This window comes from Tribolium madens, unplaced genomic scaffold (genome assembly GCF_015345945.1).
Source record: "Tribolium madens isolate multiple individuals breed KSU strain unplaced genomic scaffold, Tmad_KSU_1.1 Scaffold_11;HRSCAF=98;Tcas5.2_LG3b, whole genome shotgun sequence".
NCBI lineage: Eukaryota > Metazoa > Arthropoda > Insecta > Coleoptera > Tenebrionidae > Tribolium > Tribolium madens.
Window position 1 is genome coordinate 9,375,373 of NW_025400975.1, and position 17,559 is coordinate 9,392,931.

Sequence of the window (17,559 nt, forward strand, 5' to 3'; positions counted from 1 at the left end):
GACACAGAAGATAAAACAAGAAATGCGATTTACAAATAAGAAACAAATTTTATTGCTTTAGTAACATTAATATATACACACAAATATAAATTAGAAAATAGAATATTACAAAATATAACTTTAAGGATAATTTAATATCATATAATTACTTGAAACAATTTTACTTACACAGTTTTATACTAACTTGTAGCCACAAATGAGAATAAATACTTGTACAAAAATAATAGTAATCCTAATTTATCTTACACAACTAATAATAACACTGCACATGTAGGCATTGTTGAAATAAAAATACAGAGGTGACTACATTAACAAAAAAAATATATTACATTATTGTATATTACCACAAAATATACACAATAATGTAATATTGCAAAGCATTTCATTTTACAGTACATTGTGGAGTACAGTAGTAAAATTAATGCAAACATGTTTTCATTTAAATATAAAAAATATGATTTGTGCACAACCGTTAAAACTAAATTCGTTGTCACAAAATAGTGACAACACAATTTTTTATTTGATATAATCAGAGCAAAAATAAAAATAAATGCTTAAACAAAATTTCATACAATAAATAAAGTACATATAAAAATAAACTCTTCTTTGACGAAACGTATTTGGTGTAGAATTGACAAAATAAAAAACAATGCACAAAATAATATTAAAAACAAAATTTGGAATAAAGCTCTGATTGAAACTTTAGTCATTTTGCTATATACAGTTATATTATCATAAGACTTTTATAACAATTTTCATGTACACATACAGAGCAATTCTTACTATTTTCTAGAAAGAAAGTTTGAAAAATATTACAATCTTCAATAGTAACAGTGTTATGAATTAAGTTTAGTGAATATGTTTAAATATTGCGCGATTACTTAAATGTAATCAACTTTACTGTCTTAATTACTAGTATTTTTACCACTAACAAAAATTAGGTACTCGTAACTGGTCTTTCTACAGAAAATCCACAGAATTCACATATGACAAAACTAAATAATCAGTCTGTTGACTTAACAAAGCTTTCCAAACCTAGAAAAATTGCTCTTACACAATACATTTTTAGAGATCAATAATTTCCTTTTCATTTTCACGACTCACGTTACACTAAACAACGCACCCTGAGCTTCACACACGCACACATTTCAACAATATAAATAAAAATACCGCAAAATAAAACCATAAACTATGAAAGTGAACACAATTTCCTGTCATCAACAAGTATAAAACACAATACATAAAAAGCTTATGATTAAGCCAAGAAAATGCAACCGACACACGAATAAAAAATGCATCCATTCTTAAATATTCGAATAATATGCATATATACGATTGTCCTATACTGGGGGCCTTCATTTGACTATAAATGAATGCGTCTTTTGCCTCACATTTATAAATTATGGTCATCTTTCATATAATATGGTGATAACAAAATGCGAATTTAATAACAAAAACAAAACAAATTAAGTAAAAAACTAGAACTAATTACTGACTGGTTCGGACTCGCTGTCTGAATTACCAGAACTCGATGAACCCTCGTAATAACCAAACTTTTCATCGGGATCGTAATAAATCTCAGCTCCTGGAAAAATATATCGGCTCGGTTTAACAAGATAGAACGATTTCGGTGGCAATCGTTCCGCAAGGCTTTTCTTTATTTTCGGTTGCCAGAAACCTTTCAGATCTGAAGTGTTTGTTGTACTTTCCAAATATGTATTTGTATTATTCTCTTCATCATTCGATATGTTAGTAAATTGAGGATCGGTGCTTGATGTATATTCACCCAATTCAGTGTTTTCATCCGATGTATCGTCGTATTTCGTTTCCAAATCGGTGAAATTCGAATTGTCACCAATACCCGAATCTCTCGCCGAATCAACTGACATATGACGTTCTTTAACCGATTTTAAATCTAATGAATTGACAAGATCCGAATCCAACAAGGATTGCTTATTAATAATTGACGTTTGTTTGTTGCAACTACATTCACAAGCTAATTCTTCGTCTTTTTCTACAGTTGAGGAACTACATTTTGTACTGCATCTATCTTTCTCTTCTAAATTATCATCTGTACAATTTGGCTCGGTTTGACTTTTAACACAAGTAGGAGTCACATCAAAACTGGGCTCTTGTAATGGAAGCAAATGTGACGCTTCTTCCAACATATTCTCATCAAAAATACCTTCCTTCCAAACACCTCCAAACCTAAACATTCTAACATTAAAAAAACAATCTAAATCAAAATTTAAATCACTCACAAATTGCATAAATGGTTGATGATAACATCACAATCGCCCAATAACTCCACATCGAAATGGCAATGTGGCAAAGGCTCTCGATTGATTAAAATTTGTGGAACGTTTGGAGGCAACGAACTGGGAATAAGAGCAACAGGACGTACTTTTAACGAACTTCCAATTACCAACAGCAAATCGCATTGTGTCTTGTCTTGAGTCATTGCCTCGTGGAATGTATCTGGAAGTCCCTCACCGAAAAACACAATATCTGGTTTCATAATTCCCGAAGACACAAGTTGTCTATAATCTATTTCTTCATTGTTGCCTTTCTGTTCTTCCGAACAAGGAACGGAAGTCTTCCCCGGATGACATTTCTCACATAGTGGAATTTTCTGCGCTAAAACTATCTCTCTGATAGCATCAGCTGTGACTTTATGTCCACATTTTGTGCAAGTTGCGGTAGCAAATGAGCCATGACATTCAATCACTTTTTCTATATTTGCAACTTTTTCGAGTGTGTCAATATTTTGAGTGTAATTACGCAAGAGTTTGCCATACTTCTCCAACATTTTTATAAATCTAAAACACAAAAACCTTACTTTAAAAACTCAAAAATTTGATAAAATTACCTGTGACAAGGACTTGGCGTGAATTTTCCTGGGTATATATCACGTGCGAATTTAAAGAATGGCCGAGGGTCTTGACTGAAATAACTGATATCAAACATTGCTTGTGGGTCTGGAAGATCAGGAAAATCTATCGCTAATCGAACGTAGATACCATCACGTGACCGAAAATCGGGGATTCCACAAGAAACAGAAACGCCAGCGCCGGTTAAAACTATTATATTTTGTGCTCCTACGACAACTTCCATAAAAAATGTCCACTCATTATTTTCATGACAAACCTTTAACCAATCGAACTACATCGTCTAAAGTATTAACATGTCGCAATTTATTCCGTCGTGGAGGTTCAGCTAACATGTTTATAATTAATTTCCAGAGAGTTATTTCGTCTACATATTGTGGTACTTGGTCTAGATCCACACCCAAATCGCTCAACAGTGTCCGAGGATTGACACCGTTTTGCATTTGTTTTTGAATCTGTTTGAGGAGAGAAAAAAATGAAAATTACATTGTTTTGTGTATAGTTTGAAAATGTACCCAAATCATGCTACCAGCCATAGGTTTCCAATCTCCTGAAAGGTCTGAAAGTCCGCTTATTTCGCTTACTGTTGAAACATTGTCATCGTCGGCTTCGATACTATCCTGAGATGTGTCCACTTGATCTGTTCGAGATGGTGTTAGAAATATTTCAGAAAGACTGGATAAACTCTCTTGAACATCGCCGGAGTCGGTTTGAGGTGAGGTCTGGTGTGAAGAAGTTGGAATTGATTCTAACGTAGATGCTTCGTAACCGGAATCACAGTCAGGTGATATTCCTACAAAAAAAGGCGTTTATTATTTGTTTTAATATAACGAAACAAAATGATAAAAAAGGCAAGCGACTGAAATGTTTCCTTCGATTTTTTTCTAGTACTTAATTAAAATATTATGAACAAAATAAAAAAGTAATTAAGTCACACTTTAAAAAATACATTTTTAGAGAAGATTTTCTGTAATAAGACACTTTTTACAGTGAAATAATCCATTTAACTAAAAAAATATTCTGGAAAAAACTAAGGCAGTGATAAAAAAGTAAAGAAAATAGCTCATCTAGCATGTGATCCAATCTGTCAACGCTGTATTTATCTAAATCATCAAGAACAAGGGTTTCAACTTGAGTTGAGCCTCTTGAGAATAAAATGAACAAAATGTATTTTGTATTAATACAAATTATTATTAATTGTATTTCGGCTTTTTTATTGGTGTCAAGAAAACTTCAAAATTCGTAACGAACTTATTCTTGACTTTATCAGAAATTTTCTCGATAGCTATTTATCGTAGAACACTGATCTTTTTTGTATATCATAGAAAATTAAATTTTCTTTCCAACGGTACCAAACATAAGAGGTTATCATTAATAAGTCCGGAGTTACTGTCAAAAGCCCGCTCCGGGTGCCAAAAACCGACCAAAATCTCCACAAAAAAATTCAACTTTAAAATTGATTCGTTTTTTGCATTTCTAAAGAAGCTAAAAACTCAAAAAACTGAATAAAACGTTATTGGGTCAAGTTTAAAAAATTACCAATTTTTTGAATTTTTGAATCGTAAAAATGGTCAATTTATTTTAAGTAAAATAAAATATGGTTTTCTAGACATAAAATTACGCGCTGAACATGATGCAACAAGTTAAAATATTCTACGATGCATAGTTTTGTTTGTTGATATTAAGTAATAAAGTTAAGAACAAGGCTAGAAACATTCGATTTTGACCAAAAAATTAAAAAAAATATTCTTATGAAAAACTGGTATATGTAAAATTAACCGGAGAATACGCCAGTACAAACCGTTTTGACCACTTAGTTTTTTGAAAAAAACTAAAAATGGCTCTGTACCCGGAACCATACCGCGGAGCGACTTCCGGTTTGCGCCATTAGACAGATAATTCAAAGTAGATTTTAATGGTTTTTAGCTTTTTGCTCTAAGTCTTATAGTTTCGTAGAAAAACGCATTTAAAATTTTAGAATTTTGAAAATTGTTAACAAATTTTCTGTATCTCCTTGATATATTTTGACGAAAACATATGTAAAATATTCCGGGGGATCGATTGACATCAAGAAAACTGCAAAATTCGTAATACAAAGTGGTTATAAATGATTTTCATCTAGCCAGCTGTGAATTTTCCATGTAAAATAAAACATGCCGCTTTACGAAAATAGGGGTACAATTGTAGACAAAATACTTTGGTCGTCAATGTCACTTGAGTGACATTAAATTGTAAAGCATGCTTTAGGACTGTTAATCTTATTTTTAGCTAATGTCAATCATAGTTGACAAGTTGTATGTATTTTTGATAGGAAAATATAATAGCAGTCATTAATTTGAAATTGTCATTCATTTTAACGTTAAAGCTTGAATTACATTAAAGTGTAACAAAAGTGACGACCAAAGTATTTTGTCTCCAACTGTACCTACTTGTTTTAACTCAAAATTAAAAAAAACGCCGTTTAATAAGTGTCCACTTTGAAAATAAACTTGTTTTCTTCCAAAGTATACATTCCGATCAATTATTATTGGAAATTAGTTGAAACAATAAAAGTTTAATTAACAATTTATTATTAATTAATAAGTGACACTAATGACAGAACTAGCTAGAGCTTTCAAAAAAGTAGAGCGGCAGAAATAAACTTACATGCAAAAAAATTCCAAAGCTGGCTAGATGAAAATCATTTATAACCACTCTGTAGTTTTATAGTTAGATTTTTAAAAATAAAGTAATTTGTTGTTTGAAATTTTTTTTTATAAATTAAGTAAAACAATTGTTATATAGACAACAGGTTTTCTTTTAGTTATTTTTTTACGTAATAATGCGTTAGATTTTCCATTCATAATATAATCAACAATTTTAAAATGTTCCGGCAACACGCGGTTTTGACATAAAAACATAAACTTAACCTCTTTTGCAAACAAGTCAGTCGTAAACTGTCAGTAGTATTCCACAATTTTTTTGTGTTATTTTAATAGTTTTTGTCTGAAATGGAATATTTTCGCTTTTTATACCAGAAATACAAAAATTAACTGAAAAAAGGTAAATAAAACGACTAAATTTAAAAAAATACATCAAAATTTTATTTCTCAATTTTTTCGAATATAACTTAACAAAGAAAAAAATGACTGGGATGCGAAGCAAACGTTTTGATCAAAAAAAAAATAAAAAATTCAAGCGCAAATTATACAAGTTGATCAGTCATTTCGATCCTATGCACCACGCCTACAAAATGTCTGCGAAATCGCCTTTGTTCTCGTCGCCATATTGGATGAAAAATTTTCCCTAAACAAGCAAACATATTTTAGAAATTTTACCTTCAGGAATGTCAATCGGGCCGCCAGTTGTAGTAGAAAAACTAGAAAAATCGCCCCCATTGCACAATTCACCTATATTCGACTCTCTTAGGTCGAGTTTAATTCGTTTCGCACTGGATTCGTGTTCAACAACGTCAGGATAAGAATCCATCTTTGACACGAATAAAAATCTTTTCGAGCATCGAGTCTCCTGTGCCGGAGGAATTCGTGCGCGCGCATCCAGCGCCTACCCACAATCCTTTGCGTTGTCTCTGCACCAAGACAGCAAATTACTTGTGAAATATTACTAATTATTTCTTCAATTTTGCTAACATTTCGGCCCTTTTCAAACTCGCTGTGTAGTCAATCAAACAATGCCGAAGAATAAAGGTAAGACTCCCCCGAATCTCAAACTGCGTACTTAATTCACACCATATCGACACGACCCACGTTCCATTTTGACAATTGGTGCAATTTTCCAATAAATAATTTTATCAAAAATACTACCGTTTGTTTTCAGGAAAGGGAGGCAAGAACCGTAGAAGGGGTAAAAACGAAAATGAAACTGAAAAACGTGAATTGGTCTTCAAGGAAGATGGACAAGAATATGCACAAGTCACAAAAATGTTGGGAAACGGACGACTGGAAGCTATGTGCTTTGATGGTGTTAAAAGGTTATGTCACATACGAGGCAAGCTCAGGAAGAAGGTGATTTTGAAGCAAAATTGCTCATTTTTGTCGTATTAAACTGTTGTCTAGGTGTGGATCAATCAAGGCGATATCATCCTCATCGGTTTAAGAGACTACCAAGACGCCAAAGCGGACGTAATCTTGAAATACACACCAGATGAAGCTCGTAATTTGAAGACATACGGAGAGTTCCCTGAATCTGTAAGAATTAACGAGACTGTTACATTCGTTGAGGAAGGTTTCGATGAAGATATCGAATTTGGTGATGATATTAGTTCAGCAGACGAAGCTGATCCCGTCGATGGTGTAAGTTTATTGTTATGGTGTTGAAATGTTGGTATAATTGTCTTATTTTAGATCTGATGTTCACAAGATCAATCTTCCATCAAGTACTTGCCATCTGATTTTAGAGTACTTCAGTTGGTTTCATCTCTAGGTAAAATTTGTTTATAACTGTTAACATGTACAATTAAACAAGTGCTTTTTGTTAAATATCTGAATTCTGTTAGTGTATATTTATTTCCCAATCACATTTCTAAAGTACTTGTTGGCTTAATTTAAAGATTCTGTATGTATATTTTATATGGTTTTCTGATTTACAGCATTAAGTTTTTATTTTTCAAAGAATGGAAAACATTGTAAACTGAAAAAAAAAATAAAAATGTAACTAAATTGTCTTTTTTGTAGTTAATTTTTATTTGTATTAACATTTTGTAAAAACATTACAACTTATACTCTTTTTCATATTAATGTGCATCAAGTAGGCTGTAGAAAAAAAAAAGACAAATGTCATTCAGAACAAATTTAATCACATCAATAATGACAAAAATTGTTATGTTTGCTACTCTATGTTAATTGTGTTGTTAATTTTAATTATTTTTTGCTACCTGGGGTTTACATTTATTTAAAAAAATAATGTTTAAAGCAGATTGAGATTAGGATTGTTTGCATGGGTGCCACCTTAAAATGATCCCTTTCAGCGACTACTTCGATGCACATTAATTTGAAAACGTTACAACTTATGTGATACTTTTAATAAAAGGATCAGTTCCGGTTCAAAATCAAACTTTGAAACGAAAATACAAAAACGGGGCCAAAATTTTGATTTGATAGTTTGCGTTTAAATAAACTGAACGACTGGGCTTGAGGAAACTCAGTTAAAATTCGTAAATTTAAATTTAGCGCCTGTTTTAGGGTTTTTAAACGTCAAATGCACCATACTTAACCACAAGAAACTTCAAAAAGTTTTTATTATTATTTTATTTACTTACAAAACAACTTTCTTCATGTCGCAGCTGTATTCTAATTAAAGAAGAGGCAAAAACTAATTGAAACATGTCCACAAATCTCGACTTTCACAACAAAATAGCGAAACTTTGCATTGAGCGTTTTGAGTCATTACCAAAGACAGGAAAGCCCAAAGAAAATGAATGGACAGTCTTATCTTGCATTGTTTTAGAAGACTCGGAGAAATTGGAAGTAATTGCATTAAGTACGGGAACAAAATGTATAGGACATGACAAGATGTCTAAAGATGGGGACATCCTAAATGACTCCCATGCTGAAGTTATATGTCGTCGGGCTTTTCTCCGATTTATTTATGACAGTATATTGTCTCAACATGATACGTTTTTGTATGACCCAGAAAAACAAATATTTACTGTAAAACCCAATGTAAAATTCCATTTTTTCTCAACACAAGTTCCATGTGGAGATGCGACAATTTTTGCAAAACAAAACTTGGAAGATTTCGGTGATTTAATTGAAGTTTCCGCTGCAACATGTGATTGTGTAGAAACAAAGAGAATTAAACTAACAAACGACATTTTTAGAACTGGGGCAAAATGCTTAAATACAGATGAGAAACAAGACCTGAAATTACAAGGATTTGATTATCACGTGACGGGAGTTGTTCGTACTAAACCAGGGAGAGGCACTCCAACACTGTCTGTTTCTTGTAGTGATAAACTGGCAAAGTGGTGCCACTTGGGGCTACAGGGGGCCTTATTAAGCCTTCTCTTAAAGAAACCTATTTACTTGAGTAGTTTTACTATTGCTGGGAGCACTCCTTTTAATGATGAGGCAATGAAAAGAGCGCTATTTGACCGGTTAGGCAACCCTGTTTTGCAAGAGCCTTATCACAGAAACGATGTAACTTTAGGACAGGCCACTTTAAAATTTTTGTATGAAAAATCTGATAACAAAAACCCTTGTCCTTCCAGTATTATCTGGTATAAAGGATCCACGTAAATATATTTTATTTTTTATTTTACATAATTAACTTCTTTTTTAAGGCAATGTGAGGTTGCTATAGACGGCAGAAGACAAGGAGTGACAAAGAAACAACTCAAAACAGTCGGCGCTCTAAGAATTTGTAAGTTAAAATTGTATGAATCCTTTGTAAAAATACTTAACCAGTTTAAAATCAAATTAAAAAATATTGATTCAACCGTTTTAACGTACCAAGAGGCTAAATTATGTGCAAATGATTATTACAAAACTTGGATTATTCTTAAAAAGTCGTTCAAAGTTTGGACTACAAAAGATGAGAATTTGTTACAATTTCGTGTTAAATTGTGATTCCGAATGTTAATAAAAAATAAAAATGTTTTTACCACACTGTATTTTATTTTATCCTACGAAAAATTGTAGTTAGAGAAATTCTGGTTTAGACTCATCTATAAACGTATGTGTATTAACGGTTGCCTATCTACTTGAATATGTAAAAAAATCAGTAAATTAATTGTTTTACTTCCTTTCCTTTAGTGTTTTCCGGCACCATCATTTCCCTAATTACTTAATTAACATATTAGTTTGAAACATCGATCGTTTTATAATTATTTTTATAGCACAAAACACAAGATGGATTGTAAATCATTGAAAGTTCAACTTCCCAGCGGAAATTATATGCCTTTAATTGGATGTAAAGTATTTTAGCATAAATAACGTTCATTTAATTTAATTAATTGTGCTTTTTAGTTGGCACTTTCCAAATCCGGGGACGTAATTTAATAAGAGACGTTTTAAATTATGCCCTTGCTGCTGGATATAGACAAATAGGCATGTATTTAACTCAAAATTAATTAAATCGTTACATTTTTTCAACTTCAGACACAGCAGCTGTGTATGGCAATGAACAAGACATTGGAATAGCCTTAAAAGAACTCTTGCCCAAATACAAGCTAAAGAGAGAAGATATTTTCATAACGTCAAAACTCTGTAGGTGACATTGTTTCTGATTTTGAAATAATAGCAAATGTTGCAGCACCCAGTGACCAAGGAGACAAAGCCCTAAAAGCCCTTGAAACCTCGATCAAAAACCTTGATTGCACATACCTTGACCTTTATTTGATCCACTGGCCTGGCACACATGGCATTCCCGGCAGCCACCCTAACAACCCCAAACTCAGGGCTGCAAGTTGGACTTCACTAAGTCAAGGCGTTCAACAAGGTCTAGTGCGAGACATTGGTGTCTCAAACTACACAGTACGCCATTTGACTGAACTCTTGGCCACTAACCCCTCTGTTAAACCAGCAGTTAATCAAGTCGAGTGGCACCCACATTGTCACGAGAGTGCCTTGAAGGAGTTTTGTCGCAAGGAAAGGATTTTGCTCCAAGCGTACTCGTCACTAGGGGGCACCAATAACCCCAAATTGATCTCTGATCCCCTCGTAGTGGAAATTGCAACAAAACTGAAGAAAAGTCCAGCACAAGTAATTGAATAAAGTTGTTTTTGTGGGGTTTTAAACCGGTTTGTTTGAAAGGTTTTGTTGCGTTGGGCTCTACAACAGGATATTGGCATCATTCCAAAAGCTAGGTCCAAGGAACACATCGAGACTAATATTGATCTTAATTTTGCAATCCCTGAGGAAGATATGAATAAGTTGAGTAACATGAAAACGCAAGAAAGGTACGCCTGGGACCCAAAAACAATACAATGAAGTTATTAAATAAAGTTTACCAAATGATCCTTCCAACTTTATTCAAATTTGAACAAAATGTATTGACAGATTTTTCTTAGAACATTACAATACAAATAAGGTTAACAAAATAGGAAACTGTCCTGAATGAAAAATAATAGTATAATCAAACGAAACTTAATTAATAATCTTGAGATTGAGATTTGCCTCCCTTACCCCCAGTTGGGGCATTTCCAGTCTTCTTAGGTAGAAGAACAGCTTGAATATTTGGCAATACACCTCCTTGGGCAATAGTCACACCCGATAGTAACTTGTTTAACTCTTCATCATTCCTTATAGCAAGTTGCAGATGACGTGGAATAATTCTTGTCTTCTTGTTATCCCTAGCGGCGTTCCCGGCTAACTCCAACACCTCAGCAGCCAAGTATTCCATTACAGCTGCCAAATAGACGGGGGCACCGGCCCCAACGCGTTCCGCATAGTTACCCTTGCGGAGTAAACGATGGATTCTTCCCACCGGAAATTGTAGCCCCGCTCGGTTTGACCGGGACTTCGCCTTGCCTTTGACTTTACCACCTTTCCCACGTCCAGACATTTTCTAATAATTTTTGTAGAAATAGCAACCAGAAAACTACTAATACTCACTTATTCGTTTAGCACAGGAGACTTACTTCGGAGACAGGCGGGAAAATGACTGGAAATGGAGCGTCAACGGGCAAAAAACAGGGTGACCAACCACACCGATTCACAGTTACCAGATTGTCACTAAATCGACCAATAAAAACGCTTTTTTGAAAGCGCGCTCTTTGATTACTGGTTGATAATTGGTGCATTTTTTGAAGTTGGTGACACACCAAAAATGCACCCTATGGGCATGCGTTAATGATAAATTCAGAAAATTACAATTTTTTTTATTTTCAGAATTAATTTCAAAACTTACAAAAATATCGTTTATATTAAAATAAATTACTTTTTGTCTTTTACACTGTTTTTTTATTTTACACATTAAAAAAAAGCACAGAAATTTTGGTTTATATTTTTTTAGAAATAGCAACCTAAAAACTACTTATACTCATTTACTCGTTTAGTAGAGGAGAAATTTAATTTGTTTCGGAAATTCAGCAATAGTAGAAAAACCCGCAAAAAAGCGATTAAACAGCGTGGCCATGGCCAATGCCAACTACATCGACTCAAAGTTACCAAATTGTTATATCGAATCTACTAATTTGGAACGGTAGAGCTACTTGAGTGAATAAGCGCTACTTGGCTATTTTCCTTTCTTTGTTCTCTTATTGTTTTCGCGTTAGTTGTGTGCGTTTGAGTATCTTCAAAGAAAATTGTGAAAACTTTAATTTTCCAATGATGGAACAACCAGTGGAGGAGAATAAACGTAAGGGGAGAGATATTCCTGATAATAACCACGAAGAAGAGGAGAGAAATAACGTGGAAAATGGCCATGACAAAGATCAAAGTGATGCTTTACCTGATGCGTTTGGTACTAAGTAAGATGATGACTTAAGATACCTTCAGAAAGTTGCTTAATTATATTTTATTATTTTTAGATTGATTTCTAACAATGTTGTGGCGAGTATGCCAACTGAGAAATATGCTACACATTATAATATGAATCATAAGAACCGCGGTTTGGCCTTAATATTTAACCATGAATTTTTCGATATCCATAATTTGAAACCAAGGACTGGGACCGATCAAGACCGTAAAAATTTGGAAGATGTTTTGAGGAAACTTGGCTTTGAGGTCATTGTGTTCCAGGATTTGAGATATCACGATATTGAACGCCAAATTAAACAGGGTGAGTTGGAATATAGATTTTTTTCTCTTATCAATCGTTATCAAGGGATTATACGCACACTTGTAATTTCTATTTATAATTAATTTTTTATCAAATATTTTTTTAGCTGCCCGATATGATCATACCGACTCCGATTGCTTGTGCATTTCTGTTCTCACTCATGGCGATACTGGAATTCTATACGCAAGAGACACACAATACAAACCTGATATACTTTGGAGTTATTTTGCTGCCGATCGATGCCCTTCTCTAGCTGGTAACATACATATTTTCTCTACAAACGCTTGAATCACATATTTCAGGTAAACCAAAAATTTTCTTTTTGCAAGCTTGCCAAGGTGATAAATTGGACGGTGGCGTTATTTTATCACGAACTGAGACTGATGGTCACCTTGAAATTGATTCGTACAGAATTCCAGCACAAGCGGATTTTCTTGTGGTTTATTCAACTGTGAAAGGTTTGTTTCGAATTGTTTTTTCTTTGTATTTAATTTTATTTTTAGGGTATTATTCCTGGCGTAACACTACTCGAGGATCGTGGTTTATTCAAGCCCTTTGTGAGGAGTTGAGAACCAGAGGATTTGATGTTGATTTAGGCACAATTTTGACTTTTGTTTCACAACGTGTGGCTTTCGATTTTGAGAGTAACTGTCCTGATTCACCAACGATGCATCAACAAAAACAAATCCCTTGTGTCATGAGTATGCTGACAAGGTTGATTCAGTTTACAAGGGTGAAAGAAGGGTAGGGTTCTACATTACCAACTTTACCATAGCATGTATTCCTTATAATTAAGTTCTTGCTCCCATTTTGTAATTCCAGAAGTGTTTTTTTTTGCTCAATGTGTGTTAAAACAGTCCATAAACAATGTGTTCGTGAAGACTGCCAAACATGACTTAAAAAGTAAATAATTTTTTAGATTGGAAGAAAATGAAACGCTCCAAAAACAAGAAAAACGTAAAAGTACAATTAAGGGATTATTTACTAAGGGTAAATAAATGCGTAATTACTTAATTAAGTTTTTAGCATGTTTTTGCACAAGTCTTTCAAATTTTTGCATAAGTAAAGTTAGGTCTAAAAAAAGAAATTATTATTTTGTTGTAAACTAAGTACCCCATTTTCACTTTTTACCAAGTTATAGTTATTTTGGCTGTTGATATCATTCCAAATGCACAATAAATGTATGCAGTGCAATTGTTTAATTATTTTTTAAGTAAATGTTATGCGTAGTAAGTGCCAATTTATGTGTTGTAAACTTAGTTGTGAATATATATTTTAAACCAGTCGTTAGCCGAGCACCAATGACAACGTATTTAGAAAAATTTTGTTTGAGATGTATTTTATTGGGGTATTTTAATTAAGGCATATAAAAATATCATAGTTTATTAGACAATTGTTTAATTCAATTTTTACGTGCCATTGTCTTTCAAAAAAGTGTCTTAAGGAAGTCAAGTATGTTACTTAATTGAAATGGAACGACTACAGCTGTGTATACATTGCCATTTTAATAATATTGTATTACTATAATAATCAGTTGGTGTATTTTTACATGTAAATGTTTTTATATTGTATACACCTTTATGTTTTACAAACGAATAAAAGATGTACATTGTACTCGCACAATTTTGATTCATTTCTACCCAGTTGTGAGATAGTTTGTTAAAAATGAGAAGCAAAGTAGGTATGAAGAACAGTAGTTCTTTTTGCTATTCAATCATTTCGACCTACTCGCTACTTTCGCAGAGGGCGCTCTTTTCGTGCAGTAATTTTTGTCATCAAAATGGTATGAAAATAAATCTGGAAAAAGTTTGGTCATCTTTCCATTATTTCAATAAAATTAAGTGCAGTTTTGTGAAAAATGTGATCAGAATTAAAATTGTGTGAAAATTGTGCCACTATTTGTAGTATTGACGGGTTTTTTTCTTCTAACCTATACTGGTCTTCGGCATGGTTAATTGTTTACCATTATTTAATTAAGTCATCGTATTTTGTGATAAAATTGAGTTTTTATGTTTTTCCGAAATGGTGGAAAGGTGGCCAAAGTGCTCCAGTTTGTGTGGTAACCTTAAACCCAAACAAAACCCAAAATTCTCGTTTACAGACTGAAGGCACAGCCACAATTCGCACACGCAAATTTATGACCAACAGATTGTTGTGTCGCAAACAAATGGTTGTAGATGTCCTACATCCAGGTCAGCCTTCTGTTAAGAAAACAGATATTAGGGAAAAACTGGCCAAAATGTACAAAGTAAGTACTTTTGTACTGTAGAAGGCGCTTAATTTTATTTATTTTTTAATTGTAGGTTACGCCTGATGTAGTTTTTGTATTCGGTTTCCGTACAAACTTCGGCGGTGGCAAATCTACAGGTTTTGCGTTGATTTACGATACGTTAGATTTCGCGAAAAAATTCGAGCCTAAACACAGGCTTGCTCGCCACGGTCTCTTCGAGAAGAAACAGCAGACTCGCAAACAGCGCAAAGAACGTAAGAATAGAATGAAGAAAGTTCGTGGTACCAAGAAGAGTAAAGTGGGTGCCGCTGCTAAGAAGGTAGGGATATTTGTTTACTCACGAATATGGGGTTGGATGTCTTGCATGGAACTCCTAATGTATCAATTCTTTTTATTTTAATTTGATACATTTTGGGATCTATCTTTGGTGATATTTTTATTTTATAACTCATTATTTTCAGGGTGGAAAGAAATAAATTTCTGCTGTATTGTTTCTACTTTAGGTATATTTTGGATTTTGAAGTTTTCTACTTGTTTTTTTTTTTTATTACATTTGTAAGCTTACTTGAGGCATGCAAGTTTTTGCTTGTAGTTTGTGGTTTTATTTTATGTAAGAGTCGATAACAAAGTTCAATATTGTTTTGAAAAACATACACTATTTTTTCTCAAAATTTATTGTGATGAAAAAGTTCAGTACTGGTGATTTGACTTTGTGATTCTGATTTTTTAAGTAAGCTTTTATATTTGTTTACTGTGTTTTATTAACACATTTTTATTAGAATTAATGCTTTATTTGAAATATTTGGCTTTTTTTTCGTATTTTTAAAATCTGCTTGAATGTGTACAGTTGGAGACAAAAAATGTTACTTGAGTGACTTTAAATTGTAAAGCATGCTTTAGGGCTGTTAATCTTATTTTTAGCTAATGTCAATCATAGTTGACAAGTTGTATGTATTTTTGATAGGAAAATATAATAGCTGTCATTAATTTGAAATTGTCATTCATTTTAACGTTAAAGCTTGAATTACATTAAAGTGTCAGAAAAATGATGACCAAAGTATTTTGTCTCCAACTGTAGTAAATGTTTCTTGCAAAAATTCATTTCAAGTAGATTCTAAAGCGTAACTTGATCTTTAGGTTCTAATTCCATTTTTTTCTTTTTGCAGTAATAACCGTGGACACCACCAACAGCACTTCATTGTGTGACATGTATATTATACTAAACGAGGATTTTTTTTATATGTGAAACACAATAAACATCAAAGTGCTTACTAAGGTATTATGGAATTACATCCTTTCCATATATTATATTTTTAAGAATTTTTGAATAAATTTGACAATATTTTATGTTTATTTCATTTATATCTTTTTAATAATTCAAGGAAACTCGAAGACTGGACACTAAAACCAAATAAATTGAAGTACAAGAAGTTGTAATTATAAGAAAATACCTGTTTTTGTCGTGATAGACATTTTATAAATTCTGATGAAATTTCGCAAACACTTTGTGCTTTATTTGGATCTGAATCTTTTGCAGGGTTTTCGGTTGTGCTCTCAGAATTCTCCAAAGATTCGTCTTTGTCTACTTGATCCGCATAGAAGTAGACTTCACTTACTTGAAAAAAGTTTCACTTTAAAAATTAGATAAAAAAAGTATGACTTACGTGTTTTGTTATTAAGATCTTCATAACATATTTCTAATCGTTGTATGAAATCAATAGCTTGATTGTAAATTACATTATTTTTCGCCCATTGTCTTATTTCTTCACAGGCAGGATAATCATTGGCGCTTAACTAGAAATGATGCATGTAAGCTAATAAACGTTCTTATTATACAGAACTGACATTTGTAAAGGCTATGAAAAAGTAGCCTAAAAGGTTAAAGGAATTATTTACGAGAAGTCACAAACCAGCAAAAATGTTATAACAATGAATAGGTGAAAAATATGTTAAAGCGAATAATCTTACCATATGCAACTGCCGTAAAATGCACAAGTAGTATTCACACTGTAAAAAACAAGATTTTTTTTTCAATATTTGCTATAATATTAGGTAATTACTTTTTGTTTCTCATTATTATCCTGATCTACAGTTATTCCTAATTTCTTTTTTGCAAAATTTAGTACGTTTTTTGATGTTTGAACTATTCTGTCAACCACTTCAACCTCTTCGTGCCAACAGTACTCCTCTTTGGTTTTTAACTCTATTGGTCTTCTGCACTCGTCGTCACCTAACTATTGCAAAAATATACTGTCAGCTGAAATATTTATCTAAAAATGATTACTTACCACCGAATAAAATGCAAGAAAAATGATAAATATTTGCATTTTATTGATTATTGTTGCTTCTTTTCAATGTGTGCCCACTATACTGAGTGAAACGAAAAACAATTATTTTGTTTTGTTTCTAATTATGTCCTCTATTTTAATCATCTGTAATTTTGTTTGTTAGTGGGTGTAGGTTGGTATAATTTTTAAATTGGCAGTTTTCATGAACTTGATTTTTTCGTTTCCTGTTGAATTTTTATTTGGAATCAAATTATTAAGTCATTTTCATTGCCATTTACATATTTCTCTTTGTCGTCTAATTTCTATTTCACTTATTTGATCACATAGATTAGAACTTTGTTGAAAATTTATGCTCATTGTTTTCGGATTTTGAAATATTTAAGTAATTACTTTCAGAAAATACTACAAATTTGCAATAATGATTTGATGAAAA

General features: G+C 32.6%; 8 protein-coding genes across 10 annotated transcripts; 5 read left to right on the forward strand and 3 right to left on the reverse strand.

Moving 5' to 3' along the window:
• Positions 1-28: 28 nt before the first annotated feature.
• LOC123006538 (NAD-dependent protein deacetylase sirtuin-1) lies at positions 29-6,380 on the reverse strand. Its single transcript, XM_044401094.1, has 6 exons — positions 6,206-6,380; positions 3,404-3,681; positions 3,148-3,343; positions 2,870-3,098; positions 2,262-2,819; positions 29-2,208 (listed from the first exon to the last, which is right to left on the reverse strand). Exons 1-6 carry the CDS (start codon positions 6,354-6,356, stop codon positions 1,485-1,487), a joined length of 2,136 nt encoding a protein of 711 aa, XP_044257029.1. The 5' UTR covers positions 6,357-6,380; the 3' UTR covers positions 29-1,484.
• Positions 6,381-6,415: 35 nt separating this feature from the next.
• LOC123006586 (eukaryotic translation initiation factor 1A, X-chromosomal) lies at positions 6,416-7,551 on the forward strand. Its single transcript, XM_044401178.1, has 4 exons — positions 6,416-6,574; positions 6,705-6,892; positions 6,944-7,180; positions 7,232-7,551. The coding sequence occupies exons 1-4, from the start codon at positions 6,559-6,561 to the stop codon at positions 7,235-7,237; spliced, it is 447 nt and encodes a 148-aa protein (XP_044257113.1). The 5' UTR covers positions 6,416-6,558; the 3' UTR covers positions 7,238-7,551.
• A 529-nt stretch (positions 7,552-8,080) lies between these two features.
• LOC123006542 (tRNA-specific adenosine deaminase 1) lies at positions 8,081-9,483 on the forward strand. The gene is made up of 2 exons (XM_044401108.1): positions 8,081-9,120; positions 9,169-9,483. The coding sequence occupies exons 1-2, from the start codon at positions 8,210-8,212 to the stop codon at positions 9,452-9,454; spliced, it is 1,197 nt and encodes a 398-aa protein (XP_044257043.1). The 5' UTR covers positions 8,081-8,209; the 3' UTR covers positions 9,455-9,483.
• Positions 9,484-9,583: 100 nt separating this feature from the next.
• LOC123006556 (glyoxal reductase-like) lies at positions 9,584-10,897 on the forward strand. The gene is made up of 5 exons (XM_044401133.1): positions 9,584-9,797; positions 9,854-9,934; positions 9,986-10,093; positions 10,140-10,588; positions 10,640-10,897. Exons 1-5 carry the CDS (start codon positions 9,737-9,739, stop codon positions 10,814-10,816), a joined length of 876 nt encoding a protein of 291 aa, XP_044257068.1. The 5' UTR covers positions 9,584-9,736; the 3' UTR covers positions 10,817-10,897.
• On the reverse strand, positions 10,841-11,582 carry LOC123006563 (histone H2A). Of its 2 annotated transcripts, none has more exons than XM_044401154.1 (2): positions 11,441-11,582; positions 10,841-11,393 (listed from the first exon to the last, which is right to left on the reverse strand). In XM_044401154.1, the coding sequence occupies exon 2, from the start codon at positions 11,388-11,390 to the stop codon at positions 10,977-10,979; it is 414 nt and encodes a 137-aa protein (XP_044257089.1). In that variant the 5' UTR covers positions 11,391-11,393; positions 11,441-11,582; the 3' UTR covers positions 10,841-10,976. The 2 variants fall into 2 exon arrangements, with proteins under 2 accessions (XP_044257089.1, XP_044257080.1); XM_044401145.1 differs by having other exon boundaries at positions 11,467-11,488.
• Positions 11,583-12,040: 458 nt separating this feature from the next.
• LOC123006549 (caspase-1-like) lies at positions 12,041-14,228 on the forward strand. Its single transcript, XM_044401121.1, has 6 exons — positions 12,041-12,297; positions 12,358-12,608; positions 12,715-12,864; positions 12,911-13,066; positions 13,112-13,352; positions 13,528-14,228. The coding sequence occupies exons 1-6, from the start codon at positions 12,155-12,157 to the stop codon at positions 13,604-13,606; spliced, it is 1,020 nt and encodes a 339-aa protein (XP_044257056.1). The 5' UTR covers positions 12,041-12,154; the 3' UTR covers positions 13,607-14,228.
• A 77-nt stretch (positions 14,229-14,305) lies between these two features.
• On the forward strand, positions 14,306-16,183 carry LOC123006596 (40S ribosomal protein S24). 2 transcript variants are annotated; one of them, XM_044401189.1, is made up of 5 exons: positions 14,306-14,391; positions 14,710-14,856; positions 14,912-15,157; positions 15,300-15,341; positions 16,005-16,183. In XM_044401189.1, the coding sequence occupies exons 1-4, from the start codon at positions 14,389-14,391 to the stop codon at positions 15,312-15,314; spliced, it is 411 nt and encodes a 136-aa protein (XP_044257124.1). In that variant the 5' UTR covers positions 14,306-14,388; the 3' UTR covers positions 15,315-15,341; positions 16,005-16,183. The 2 variants fall into 2 exon arrangements, with proteins under 2 accessions (XP_044257124.1, XP_044257133.1); XM_044401198.1 differs by lacking the exon at positions 15,300-15,341.
• Positions 15,973-17,248, reverse strand: LOC123006577. Its single transcript, XM_044401165.1, has 6 exons — positions 17,127-17,248; positions 16,899-17,072; positions 16,807-16,845; positions 16,503-16,632; positions 16,290-16,453; positions 15,973-16,239 (listed from the first exon to the last, which is right to left on the reverse strand). Exons 1-6 carry the CDS (start codon positions 17,163-17,165, stop codon positions 16,216-16,218), a joined length of 570 nt encoding a protein of 189 aa, XP_044257100.1. The 5' UTR covers positions 17,166-17,248; the 3' UTR covers positions 15,973-16,215.
• Positions 17,249-17,559: the final 311 nt, after the last annotated feature.

What these genes read in the sequence shown, in the direction of transcription:
- LOC123006538 (XM_044401094.1), bottom strand. Translation starts at nt 6,356, where the DNA reads ATGGATTCTTATCCTGACGTTGTTGAACACGAATCCAGTGCGAAACGA. An exon ending in TGGCTGGTAGCATGATTTGG is followed by an intron (nt 3,344 to 3,403) that starts GTACATTTTCAA and finishes CTCCTCAAACAG; the next exon opens with ATTCAAAAACAAATGCAAAA. An exon ending in TGTAGTTCGATTGGTTAAAG is followed by an intron (nt 3,099 to 3,147) that starts GTTTGTCATGAA and finishes AAGTTGTCGTAG; the next exon opens with GAGCACAAAATATAATAGTT.
- LOC123006586 (XM_044401178.1), top strand. An exon ending in GAGGCAAGCTCAGGAAGAAG is followed by an intron (nt 6,893 to 6,943) that starts GTGATTTTGAAG and finishes ACTGTTGTCTAG; the next exon opens with GTGTGGATCAATCAAGGCGA.
- LOC123006542 (XM_044401108.1), top strand. Translation starts at nt 8,210, where the DNA reads ATGTCCACAAATCTCGACTTTCACAACAAAATAGCGAAACTTTGCATT. An exon ending in ATCTGGTATAAAGGATCCAC is followed by an intron (nt 9,121 to 9,168) that starts GTAAATATATTT and finishes TTCTTTTTTAAG; the next exon opens with GCAATGTGAGGTTGCTATAG.
- LOC123006556 (XM_044401133.1), top strand. Translation starts at nt 9,737, where the DNA reads ATGGATTGTAAATCATTGAAAGTTCAACTTCCCAGCGGAAATTATATG. An exon ending in TTATATGCCTTTAATTGGAT is followed by an intron (nt 9,798 to 9,853) that starts GTAAAGTATTTT and finishes TGTGCTTTTTAG; the next exon opens with TTGGCACTTTCCAAATCCGG. An exon ending in TGCTGGATATAGACAAATAG is followed by an intron (nt 9,935 to 9,985) that starts GCATGTATTTAA and finishes TTTCAACTTCAG; the next exon opens with ACACAGCAGCTGTGTATGGC.
- LOC123006563 (XM_044401154.1), bottom strand. Translation starts at nt 11,390, where the DNA reads ATGTCTGGACGTGGGAAAGGTGGTAAAGTCAAAGGCAAGGCGAAGTCC.
- LOC123006549 (XM_044401121.1), top strand. Translation starts at nt 12,155, where the DNA reads ATGATGGAACAACCAGTGGAGGAGAATAAACGTAAGGGGAGAGATATT. An exon ending in TGAACGCCAAATTAAACAGG is followed by an intron (nt 12,609 to 12,714) that starts GTGAGTTGGAAT and finishes ATATTTTTTTAG; the next exon opens with CTGCCCGATATGATCATACC. An exon ending in GGTTTATTCAACTGTGAAAG is followed by an intron (nt 13,067 to 13,111) that starts GTTTGTTTCGAA and finishes TTTTATTTTTAG; the next exon opens with GGTATTATTCCTGGCGTAAC.
- LOC123006596 (XM_044401189.1), top strand. An exon ending in AACTGGCCAAAATGTACAAA is followed by an intron (nt 14,857 to 14,911) that starts GTAAGTACTTTT and finishes TTTTAATTGTAG; the next exon opens with GTTACGCCTGATGTAGTTTT.
- LOC123006577 (XM_044401165.1), bottom strand. Translation starts at nt 17,165, where the DNA reads ATGCAAATATTTATCATTTTTCTTGCATTTTATTCGGTG. An exon ending in TTCTTGCATTTTATTCGGTG is followed by an intron (nt 17,073 to 17,126) that starts GTAAGTAATCAT and finishes TTTTTGCAATAG; the next exon opens with TTAGGTGACGACGAGTGCAG. An exon ending in ATAATAATGAGAAACAAAAA is followed by an intron (nt 16,846 to 16,898) that starts GTAATTACCTAA and finishes TGTTTTTTACAG; the next exon opens with TGTGAATACTACTTGTGCAT.